Source organism: Metarhizium robertsii (assembly GCF_000187425.2).
Source record: "Metarhizium robertsii ARSEF 23 chromosome Unknown MAA_Scf_3, whole genome shotgun sequence".
NCBI lineage: Eukaryota > Fungi > Ascomycota > Sordariomycetes > Hypocreales > Clavicipitaceae > Metarhizium > Metarhizium robertsii.
In genome coordinates, this window is record NW_011942171.1 from 3,531,110 (window position 1) to 3,542,798 (window position 11,689).

General features: G+C 50.3%; 4 protein-coding genes across 4 annotated transcripts; 3 read left to right on the forward strand and 1 right to left on the reverse strand.

Moving 5' to 3' along the window:
• Positions 1-1,351: 1,351 nt before the first annotated feature.
• Positions 1,352-1,926, forward strand: MAA_03363 (iron sulfur cluster assembly protein; the record flags this gene model as incomplete). The annotated part of the gene is made up of 3 exons (XM_007821361.2): positions 1,352-1,541; positions 1,646-1,711; positions 1,790-1,926. The coding sequence occupies 3 exons, from the start codon at positions 1,352-1,354 to the stop codon at positions 1,924-1,926; spliced, it is 393 nt and encodes a 130-aa protein (XP_007819552.2).
• Positions 1,927-2,692: 766 nt separating this feature from the next.
• On the reverse strand, positions 2,693-5,086 carry MAA_10987 (C6 zinc finger domain-containing protein; the record flags this gene model as incomplete). The annotated part of the gene is made up of 4 exons (XM_011412932.1): positions 2,693-3,624; positions 3,691-3,873; positions 3,970-4,889; positions 4,956-5,086. 4 exons carry the CDS (start codon positions 5,084-5,086, stop codon positions 2,693-2,695), a joined length of 2,166 nt encoding a protein of 721 aa, XP_011411234.1.
• Positions 5,087-8,226: 3,140 nt separating this feature from the next.
• On the forward strand, positions 8,227-8,743 carry MAA_03362 (YjfJ protein; the record flags this gene model as incomplete). The annotated part of the gene is made up of 2 exons (XM_007821360.1): positions 8,227-8,329; positions 8,391-8,743. 2 exons carry the CDS (start codon positions 8,227-8,229, stop codon positions 8,741-8,743), a joined length of 456 nt encoding a protein of 151 aa, XP_007819551.1.
• Positions 8,744-9,583: 840 nt separating this feature from the next.
• On the forward strand, positions 9,584-10,945 carry MAA_03361 (Inorganic pyrophosphatase; the record flags this gene model as incomplete). The annotated part of the gene is made up of 5 exons (XM_007821359.1): positions 9,584-9,697; positions 9,752-9,929; positions 9,988-10,174; positions 10,232-10,292; positions 10,604-10,945. The coding sequence occupies 5 exons, from the start codon at positions 9,584-9,586 to the stop codon at positions 10,943-10,945; spliced, it is 882 nt and encodes a 293-aa protein (XP_007819550.1).
• Positions 10,946-11,689: the final 744 nt, after the last annotated feature.

The window sequence follows — 11,689 nt, forward strand, 5'->3', positions numbered from 1 at the left end:
GGTCCCGCAGGTTGTATGACTGATATTAACCCCTGCTCTGATGAAAATGCCATCCGTTTCAGAACAAGACCCGACAACTTACATAGAGAAGACAAATCCCAACAGATAAATTGCAAAGACAATTACGAAATCGCTATGCCATCTCGTATTTCCCATGGCTCGGAGCCAGCCGCAAACCCTTTCCCAATCAAAGTCAAAGTCAAGGGTAGGCCGGTAACCGGAGTGGGCCCGCAGATAACCGTGGTACGGAGAACTTGGAGCCGATCAACACCGTTCAGGTCTTGCATGTGCACGTCGTGACCCAGCTAGCCTACTCCGTACATTGTGTACGGCTCACATGTTGAGCGTGCAAATAACGGCCACAAGGCTCCAAGGCCTCAACCCCTCCTCACTCTTCACTGTATCATCAGTGGCCTACTGCTGATCCGTCAACTAACTGCCCAGCATCTGACCAGGTGGGGCGGGGTAAATCGACAGGCCGTCGTTTTGGCCGAATCGGACACTCGTTCGTACATACGAAGTGTAGGAAGGGCGCTCCTTCCTCCGTTACGTACTGCGTACTGCCTTCCAGATACTTGCTGGGACCCTCGCCCTCACACTCGACCTTGCTATTGGTTCTGCCCGTTGGCTCCTTCCCACCCCCGGACAGATAATCTCCAGCACTTTCCTGGTGCGCAAATCTTCGTCATATCCGTACTGTGTACTTCGTACTGCCACCGCGATTGCACCGTAGCCACACAGTGCTGAATCTACCGTATGACACAAACCATTTTTTGACTTGTGCTTTACGCAGCGTCGGCTTTTTAGTTTTCCTTGTGCCTTGATTGGCCCGTGGTGTATGACGAGCGCCGGTGCCCGGACATGCTCGGCGTTTTTTATCAATCTCGCTGAGTGTGCTCAGTGCTGCTCTACCACACACAAGCGCCAGCCAAGCAAGTCCCCCAGCATCTCTCTGCTCCGTCCGCTGTCGCCACCTTCATAATCTCCATTTAATCTCTTTTCCTCACATTTTCGACCTCGACCTCACAACCACGACAACCCACCTGTTGCGCCATCGCTCATCGCAGTCGGACGCATCACACATACACACCGCAATCAAAATGTTTTCATTAAGAGCGCCCTTCCGTACAATCCGGGCAATGCCCTCTCCCATCGCCGCCGCGGCAGCAACTCCTCAGCTGGCTGGGCGTCGATTCTACCACGATAAAGATAAGTGGTCATCCCTGAGTGCAGCATCGCATCAAGGACCTTTTTTTTCTTTCGCAGCTTTACGCCCTTTTTCGCGCACATTCAGCTAACATGCTTGATTCTACTGCTGGACCACTACAGCCGACCCCGGAACCCAGGCTCCATGGACAAGAAGGATCCCGCTGTCGGCACTGGACTCGTTGGCGCCCCAGCATGCGGCGACGTTATGAAGCTGCAGATTCGAGTTGACGAGACCACGGGAACCATTACTGATGCCAAATTCAAGACGTTTGGATGCGGTTCCGCAATCGCAAGCTCGAGTTATTTGACCGAGTTGGTCAAGGGGATGCGATGTGAGTTATATCCAATTTTGCAATGCACCAGTCGAGGAACTTCACTCTCGCTCGAAACTTGAAATTGGTGCAGGCTGCAGATTGCTAACAAGCCAATGTTACAGTGGAAGATGCATCCAAGATCCGTAATGTCGACATATCAAAGGAACTCTGCCTGCCACCCGTCAAGCGTACGTACCTCCATAGAACTGCGCAGCTGCATCAAAGCTCTGGCGAATTTTTTTTTTACAAATCTGACCCTCTCCCAGTTCACTGCTCCATGCTCGCAGAAGACGCCATCAAGGCTGCTATTGCCGACTATCACGGCAAGAACCCTAAGGCCAAGATTACCGATCTCGCCGGCACCGCTAAGACGATCAGAGAGACCATGCAGCAAGCTGCGTAATTTGTAACAATACGGCGAAGAACATTTAGGAGTGGCGAAACAGTGGACGAAAAAAAAAAAGGAACTCAGTTTATTATAAACCTACAAAATATCGCCGGCAATCAAGTAGTGGCGAAACATCTCGTTACCGGTCATGACAAAATGCATGGAGTAAGGGAGTCCGAAGGTGATACAGGCAGAGATGGGAATTGCCAAGGGACGTGATTAGGGGCAGATAAACTGCCTATTTCGCAGAGGGAGAACCTCGAGTTTTGTTTTAATGTACGTTGGTGGAAGCTGTGGATTTCAAATCCACTAGCATGGAGAATGGAGACACAACACAACATGTTTCTCCGTCTGGCATCCAAAAATGGTTTTGTTTGGGCGCATCCACTTGCTCTTCTTCTCTCTTTGCCTACAGTTCTTAAGGGGGGTGAATTGATTCTGTATGGATATTGTCAATGTGAGGTACGTTTGCCACTGCGACAGGGAATGAGAACCCTCTCCAAATACAACCCTTTGTTATGACATCTGTGCCTTGTCCCTTATATCCGCTTCCAATATTTGTGTACAACATTCCCCATCTCTGCTTCACAATTCGTCACTGTTACACTAGATCTACAAAGCTATCATGCCCTTCCAGATACCGAGGCGTGAGCCGTATTTGTCTTCCGCTTTCTTCCCTGTTACTGCCAACCGGCAGATGCAATAGCTTTATAATCCAACCCAAGAAAATGCCAAAACCTAGCCTCCAGAAGGCCCTAAAGTCTGCTCGGTAAACGCATCTTTACAACCACCCAGGTGACCCGCATGCCACTTCGCCTTCGGCCATCCAGTTGGCGAAACCATGTATACTTGGGTCTGTGGGCAGGTATTCCATGATGTGCGTTCCTGTAAAGGGATGTATGGGATGTTGCCCGTCCCCTATCTTACCCCTGGAGACTGCATTCATCTTGGTGAAGCGACAGAGAAAGTGGGTATATAACTGGAAGCAAAAATCCTTCATTTGCCTGATGACCGGGGGCTCAATGCTTGCTTCTGAGCCTGAACCTAGATACTTTGCGAGCGGACCGTTTTGAAAATAAATCCATATTTGAGTGGCTTTACAGATTGCAATACGTCGGCGGAGTGAACGTAACATCACGCCTAGATATGCGACGACTCTGACGTTTTCATCCACTCTGCCTGGAACTAGTTCCTGCTCCAAGCAGTGATATGCTTCCAGTTCCATGTAATGCCGAATTCGTTCGAGGGAGAGCATCGCGATGAAATATAAGCTCTTGTCATTTTCGTCTTGAAGATTGAGTGGTCGTGCCCCGGATGCACCTCCAGACTTGCCAATCAAACTGCATGACACTCGGCCTGAAATTTTATCCAGCCTCGAAAACGCTTTCAACGGGTCATCCCAGCTGTTTTCTGAGGATGACGCCAACAGAAGGGCGCGACAATTCATAGTATCTTGCCATTTGTGTTTATTGGTAACAAAGTCTTCCACCGTACAATGATCTTCTGGATCGTTGTAATCCAGTTTTGCTTGCTGCCAATGTTGTCGACAGGCAACTAGATCGAGATCGCACCATGCTTCCGGTGATTGCAAGCGAATATTATAAAATCTGCTGTAGTAATCCAGATAGTTGAGATTTCTTGTGAAGTCTATGTTCTGGGTTAACCAGGGTTTGATCATGGCTGGTACCAATGCCGAATTGATCAGAAACAGTCCTACATCAGCTGTGAGTCACATGTTTATGGGTACTTTCCTCGAAAATCTGTATCGAGATGACATACCAAACTGATACTCTGGCCGTGTTTTCAGATCGCGGGAGAAGAAATGTTTAACGCATGGCAACCCCTTCTTCCTGCACGCGTCGCATGTCTTAAGAGCTTCATTTCTGTTGCACTGCCCAGGGGCGGTTAGTTCGTTGTTGGGATTGTTTCGACAATAAAAAAGAGACGAGAGACAAACATGTACTTTGCGCAATTTACAGTCCGCACAGACGGACTGCTGAATCCTGGTTTCCTGTGCTTGCCGGTTTCTCCTTGGGTCCATTGGGCCATTCCGCTTACCCCTCCTGGATGGTCCTGAGCCATTCGATTCGTGACTGAAACTGGTTTGGGCAGAAATTGAGCGAGATAGTGATGGTGCTCGTCTGGGACCCCATCCTGCCGTCCTCGAAGGAATGCTGCGCGTCTGCTGAAGAGATGATGCAGCCGTGGGGCCGGACGAGGAATATTCATGTTGAGACCCAGCGCCACTGATGGATGTAGACACTTGAGACGGCGCGGTAGTTGGCTGCGGGCTATAGAGCATTCCGCCTGTAAATACCACGCCGTTGTCAATATATTGAGTGTAAGGAGCATTGAAAGCCTGTTGAGAGCTGGGCATAGTTTCTAGCTCATCTTCGTAAGGCTGAGTGTAGAGTGATGTAGAGGTCAACCCCGACAGTGCAGGAGGATTGTTGTAGGAGGGGGAAGTCATAATCTCATCTATACTTCCGTCATTATTATTATCATTATAATGCAGATATGAAGCCCTTAGCCAGGAACAGTCACTCGAGTCAGGGGGCCAATTTTCTGTATGGGAGGGTGGATAAAAGGGAGCTGCGAGCACGTTTAGATGCGAGTTTGAACTTTCGTGTTCATTGTTGGATGAAACACCGAAAGTCGGATTGTGCTGCAATAGATTGTCATAGAATGGTGCCTCGACGTTACCAATTACTGAATCTCCAACAGCTGGCCCTTCTTGCGCAGCTTGAAGTGTCAGGCCAATATTGTTTTCATTATATAATTGTTGAAAGTGTGAAGGTTGATTAGCAGACGGTGCCGATTGGGTGCCATGGTGTTGATATTGTATATTGTTAACGTCATTGACGAATACTTGAGTAAGGTTGTCGGTTAATCGCTGGGTTTGTGCCAGTCGTGCCCTGATTCGATCGTGTTGTGGCAAGCTCAATGTATAATCTGAGGAAAGTTGTGCTTGGGATACACTAATACAAGTGTTAGGAGATAGATGGGAGTGGCGCTCATGGCCTTGGCATTGACGGACTACTTACTTATGTTGGGTATAGTCGTCGAAGCAGTTGATATTGTCCTCAGCGTGATATGTAGCAGCCGGATTGATTTCGAGACCGGCAAGTATGTCTTCTTGATTGTTCAAGAAGGATCCATGGTCTTGGCTGGTCATCGTCACTAGTGTGGGCCGATACGATGGGGCCCAAGTGGAGAGTGGTGACAGTAGGGCTGGTATATTAAGTCGCTTGTCGCCGTTGGCTAATAATACTGCAAACAATGGTCCATCCGGCGACTAAAGATAAAAAAGAAAGGCCAAGAAAGAAGACCTGTCGATTCAAGCTTTTGAGAAGCTGTCACGAGTGGGAGAGGGGCACCCGCGGGGCCACAGAAATGCTGTCCCTTTAATATGCCGGTCCCAAGCCTTCTTTGCCCGCACTCGACCTACATCGGGCACCACTCAATTACCACAACTGGTGGTTAAGCACCTGATTTGAGCCGCTACAGGATCCAGCCAGCACACATGGAGAAAGAGCCTCTCGGTACAAGTGGAGTCGACAAGTTGTTGGTGCTGCTTAGCCTCCTTTCGACGAACGTCTCGCATTGCCGTGATGATAGTGACGAATGAAGTCACTACCCTCTGCTTCCCGCGGAAGACACAGCCGGGGACGGCACGACCAAGCAGAAGCAGAAGAAGAAAAATTCAGCAGCACCATGGAGCTTGCTACCCTCTGGGCTGTGGAAGACAAAGCTACCCAAAGGTCTACTTGATTTCCACGTGTATCCGGGCCATCGTGGTGGCAAAGGAGTTGCAGTCGTTCATCGTTGCGGAGGCGTAGAGCAAATCAATTCACATGAATGAAAGACTATGTGAGATTGGGACATGTAAAGAGGCAAAACATGGGCGTGCGTGGACGTAAAGGAGGCCATCGAGTTGCTCTGGTTGGGGCTGGCCCATGAAGACATTTGGAGTATGCAGTATGGAGTACTAGAGAGGTGTACCGAACGGGCGACGCCACCATGCGGGAAGAAGGAAGGAGCACCCCGCTGGCAAGCCATGATGGGTGTGTGTCGTGGATCAAGGTGACGTCCTCACTTCGGGCGAAAGTGGTGGGTTGGGCATTGTCAGAGCCATGGCGGCGGTCATCCCCCGTGCTTCTTCTCCCCATTTTGATCTCTTGCATGCGGCAAACACACATGTGTGTGCACATACATACTCCTCCGTACCGTTGGAGATTCAATCCCGCAGATGCAGTTCCAGCTCCAGCGCTCCGGCCCGGTGCCCCGTCGTTGCCCGTTTTCTCCGCGTGTTACCAACGCAGCGTTCTGCCCATCACTCCTCGTTCAATGTTTGACAGACATGGTCGCCAATTTTGTCATGCGGGTAACGAACCCCTGCAACAAGGTAGCCACCATCACCGAAAATTCCCTTGCCGTGCAAAAATGAAAACGCAAGCATGCCGACGCAAGCATGCCGCGATGACAACGAAAGGCAATGTGACGATATCCAGAAACTGCCCGGGTGGCCAGACACGGGGGAGGTGAAGTTGGCATAAGCACAATATGTGACGCGCGGAATGCCGCGGGCCTCAGCGGCATCAAGTCCATCTCTTCCGTACATTTGGTCCATGTCATCTGTGTCCATCTTCAACGACCCCATGATGAGAAATCCATAAATTCTTTCATGTCCGAGCATGTCGGTTTGAAAACAAGGCAAACAGCGCATGTGTGCTGTCTGGTCGCCTTGAAGAATTCATCCCGAGGACTAGGACGAACGAGGGTAATATTGTATTTGAAATACACCACAGGCGGTGAGCTTTTGGCTGATACATCCGTTAGATGGCGCTGAGAAAAACTGAGGCTGTTGCTAATTGATTGGTAGGGGTGGTGACACTCTTGCCCAGGATACCACCCCCATCCCGCAGATGCCAACCAGGGTCTGAAGATGTCAGGTTACAGGGTTCTGCAGCGCTGTATGTATGGCCCGCTACTTGGTCGGACCTTGGACGCTGGTTGTGGGTGTCTAAATCAATCAATGTCTTTGAGAATGCGCTTGGAGGATTAGCGGTGGTATACCGAGGGATTCGGCACGACACTTGGCGTTTGAGCAGTTGAGAATCGGTCCAATGGCCAGTTTGTGCGTGGGAATATTGGACTGGGCATTGTTACCGAACTTTCAGCATGGGCGCTATACACATTTCGGAGTCTTAGTGCCCATATATGCTAATTGACTCTGTCGGAACGATGACGACCAACCAATATTACATGGTTCAAGCAAGCTTCATCCAGAGGCGCTCATAATGTTTTAGATCACCGGCCACCTGGCGAATAAGAAGGAACTAGAGTCGACAAGCCGGTTGGTAAGCAGCCAACCCAGCGGAACACCTTCAACCTAATTGATGGCGTCTCGCCGAGACGCAGCAAAAAGCGCTTAGTTGTCCTGACCGGGAAGGGATTGCAACTGAAACCGGTGAACTTGGGCCAAGGTTGTGCAGCTTAAACAATAGTCTCCAGATCAACTCGTCTAAGGGTACCGTGGACGGACAGCCAACGTCTGATGCGGTGCAGACATGACGGCATGCCACAACAACGGCCCGCCTCAGATGGAGCGACATTACGGGCCATTCTCGTTTAATTTTCTATGTGCCGAGCAGTATTGACGAAGTCGGGAGTGGCTGACCGAGCCACTGCATGGCCGAATGGGCTCGGCATCAAAACAGGCAAGTAAGTTATCTAATAGTAGTACTCCTAGTTATGTACTCCGACACTCCATTCCTTGGTTTTCGGTTGGCTGAGTTCTAAAGTCGGTTGAGAGCCAGCGTCGACCCCACTCGCGCGGCTCGCAGGTGTCGTGTCGCCTCGATACGACGAATACGTGAGCTCAGCCTCAGTGAAGCACGTCAAAAGAGCCTCAGAGCCATCCCAACGCCTGTCGCAAACGGTATCAACAGCCAGGTAGCCACCGCCGCCACAGCTGGACTGTAGTTAACTAACTCGTCGTCCATTACGGAGAAATTACCCATTGGCCACGACGCTTCCATGAGAGGCTCGCTGTCAGCCACAACTTGACTGAAACGGCAAAATACAACGAGGATGACAACCCTTATGACGACTGCATTTGCCAATTCTCCCGTCAGTATAAATAAGAGAGTTGTTCGCTGTTCAGCTATTTGGATTTTTTTCTCCTAGCGTGGCACATGTCCCTATAAACTCTCTACTCAAAATACATTGACCAACTACTGGGACAACATATCTTCTCGGCCTCTGATCCGATCCATGACAACCACATTTATAGTATAACTTGACACCTTCGAAATGGCCGGACGCAAAGAAAAACAGGCTGAGGAAGTTGCCAACATCCCCCCTCAGATCTCCGACCTTCACTGCTTCACCGAAACCGAAGGCGTCATTACGACAAGTAGGTCTCTCGCTGGGCGGGCGCGCAACCAATCGACCACAACGCTGACGCACCTGTATAGCTATGATGGATCTCCCTGGATACCGAATCGTCCAAGTTCTCGGCGCGGTTTATGGAATCACTGTCCGCAGTCGGAATATCGCCGCCAGTCTCGGCATGGTATTCAAGAGCTTTGCTGGTGGCGAACTCCAGTGGTTCACCTCCATGCTGTACTCGTGTCGAAATGACTCTATAAGCCGTGTGGTGGAAGAATGCAAGCGCCGGGGCGGAAATGCGATTATTTGCTTGCGATTCGACGCTGGTGACATGGGCGGGTTCGCGCAGACAGCGGCATACGGGACAGCCTGTATTGTGGAGAAGATTGATGACCAGGTCAGATCGCCGCCTCAGCTGAGTGGTGCGAAGGCGACATAGATGGGAGGACTGAGGAGAAGGTTGGATCTATGTACTGTATGTATGTATACATGTTGGAGTCGAATTGGATACCCCTGTCACTGTGATTAGTATTAATTCTCCTCAGTATGGACACAATGCCGTGTGAAGAGGCCTTGGTCGTAATTAGACGTCACTGGACGCACCCTTTCATCATCGGCCTCATCAACGCCGCCACGTTTATTTCCTTTCTCATCCACACCATCTTCGCTTCAGCCACGTCGGCCGGGTCTACAATACCAATGAAACCCGCCTTGTTCATTTGCCTCGACTTGATCATTTTCCGTTTGCCACGACTTGACAGACCCCTTCTGCTTCTGTTGTGTATTCTGGACACGAGATCGACTCAAGATCCGCAACCGGAGGCCCAGAAATAGCCTTACTCCTCCACCAAATCACTTTGCCACACGCGTGCCTCGGTGGAGGGCCCCAGTCCTAACATGCCCTCAAAAACTTGAACCTGTTAATTCTTCATGTTGCCAAGACCCACGTGGGCCATGACCCTTGAGCTCACTGGCACCAAGGCAGATCATTGACAGGGGGCACAGCATGTCATCGCATTAGCCTGCGGCTCTAGATTGATAACTCGCATCAAAGTTTACATCAAATGTACCACTCAGCGCAGCACATTGAGCTGCTCTGGAAATCCTTTGCATCTAGTTTCATGCGCTAAAAGTGTGTGATCCGGAGGGCGGCGTGTCTTGATTGCCACTTGCGGAGATGCAGATGCGATGGTATTAAAGAGGTATTCCCCTGCTGCATGACATGTGAGTGAGCGAGCACACTATTCCTCCGTCTGCCTTTGTTGTAGCATTGTCGAGAATGTATGTCTTGAAACTGTTTCAAGCGGTCCTCGTGCCTCTGAGCGCAGTTGGTGCCGTTGCCCAGAATAACGGCTCCTATACACTCCGAGAGGTTGGCGCTAGGAACACAGTTGTAAGTCGCTTCACGCAGAATTCATCCCTTCATGTACACTATTGACGCAATGAGTTGACGCTGTGGGAAAAGGACTGGCGAGTATGGCTGCAGAAGGATGGATATCCCGTCTCGCCCTGGCACGATGTGCCTTTGTACCCGGATAATAAGCCTGGGCCGGTCATCAACTTTGTAGTTGAGATTCCCCGATGGACCGACGGCAAGATTGAAACGCAGCGCAACGAGCCTCTGAGTGCGTTGTAGTCAATGTATTTCTAGAGTTGGAAAGACTTTTGCTAAATTGTCGACAGACCCTCTCTTCCACGACACCTCAAAGAACAAGCCCCGGTTTGTGGCTAGTTTCTGGCCGCACAAGACGTATCCCTTCTTGTATGGGTCGATTCCACAGACGTGGGAGAACAAGAATGTCAAGGACAACTATACCGGCCTTGTGGGAGACAATGACCCGGTCGATTTATTTGACGTCAGCTCCATTTCGTAAGTTGGGCATATTTTGCAAACAATTTTGCGACTTTTGTTGCTGACAATGGCTAGGCCAGGATACACGGGTGAGGTCAAGCAGGTCAAAGTTCTGGGGGGCCTTGCCATGATTGACGTATGTTGCCCGCTGTATGTGGAAATATTCGAAAAAACAGAGGTCAGCTAAGGAGAGAAAAAAACAGGATAACACGACGGACTGGAAGGTCATTGCTATTGACGTTAGGGATCCTCTCGCCAACCTCGTCAGCTGTAAGTCGCCCGCCGTCGTAGTACCAAACTATCCCAAAGCGCACATCTAAGTGGTTTAGCCGTCGAAGAACTGGACAAGTACCGACCCGGACTCAGCAAATCCTTTCTTGACTGGTTTATTGCAAGTCAAACCCTTCTCCGCTTCCCCCGGACAGGGTTTTCACTAACACCATCAAGTATTACAAAGTCGCTCGTGGCAAGGGCCTCAACCTCATCATCGGCAACGAATACGTCAATGCTCGTACCATGAATGCCAAACTCGCCGAAAGTCACCAGCATTGGAGCGATCTTGTTCTCGGCAAAGAGGACCGCGGCAAGATCAGCATTTGGCAGACTACGAATCCTCGTGCTTGCAAGACCTATGTCAAGCCCGAGGATGCGACCAAGAAGTTTGAGATTCCGGAAAAGTCCAACATCTTGCCGCCAGCAGCTAGACCGGCGCCGTATGACAGGTGGTATTACGTTGATGAGAAGTTTACTTTGATTACGGTGCCGGGGGATGTCATTGAAGTTGATTAAACGGCCTCGCCGTTGGGCAGGCCTGTAAACATGTCCGCATTTGGGTGGTTTTGTCGATTTCTATATCCTTCGTCGTGTGTAGCTGCATGCCAACTACGGAAAAATGCGTAGCTTATGAAATATTCAGTGCGGTGGTCATTCCTCTCTTTCCTTTTGGTCCGGCGCCCTGTGTAAGCGCTTTTCTTGATCTTGATGGAAATCAAAGGTAGATATAGATTGGTTCAGCGTGAAAGCACGACTGGAGGAGCTTTGGCCTCCACATGAACTGGCGGATTGTATAAACTGAAAACTATACCAAACGCTGCCTAGATGCTTGTAATGACGTTCCTCTTCGTCATATTCTAAGAGTCAAGTTGGCCGACTGCAAGCGCAACTGAGACATCATTGGCCCGTGAGTCTATGCCAGTGGGCCCATGTAATGTCGGTTCAGTGCTTCTAAACTTGGCTCTTGCATCTACACATGGCATCCCTCAAGTCTTCAAATGGGCCAAGGCCTGGACACGCAGAGCACCCGTAGTCCCTTTGTGTTTTCCCACTGCTGGGCTTGACCCTGTCCAAGACCCAGCATTCTTGGAGCAAGAACAGCTCGATGGGTTCGCTACCAGCCCGTATTACCCGATCAACATGGGCGATGTGGTTGCGTCCAAGTACCAAGTCATTCGGAAACTGGGCTTTGGTACCACGTCGACTGTATGGTTCGCCGGGAACTTCATGTGAGTCTCTCAGGCCCCGAGACACTTTTCT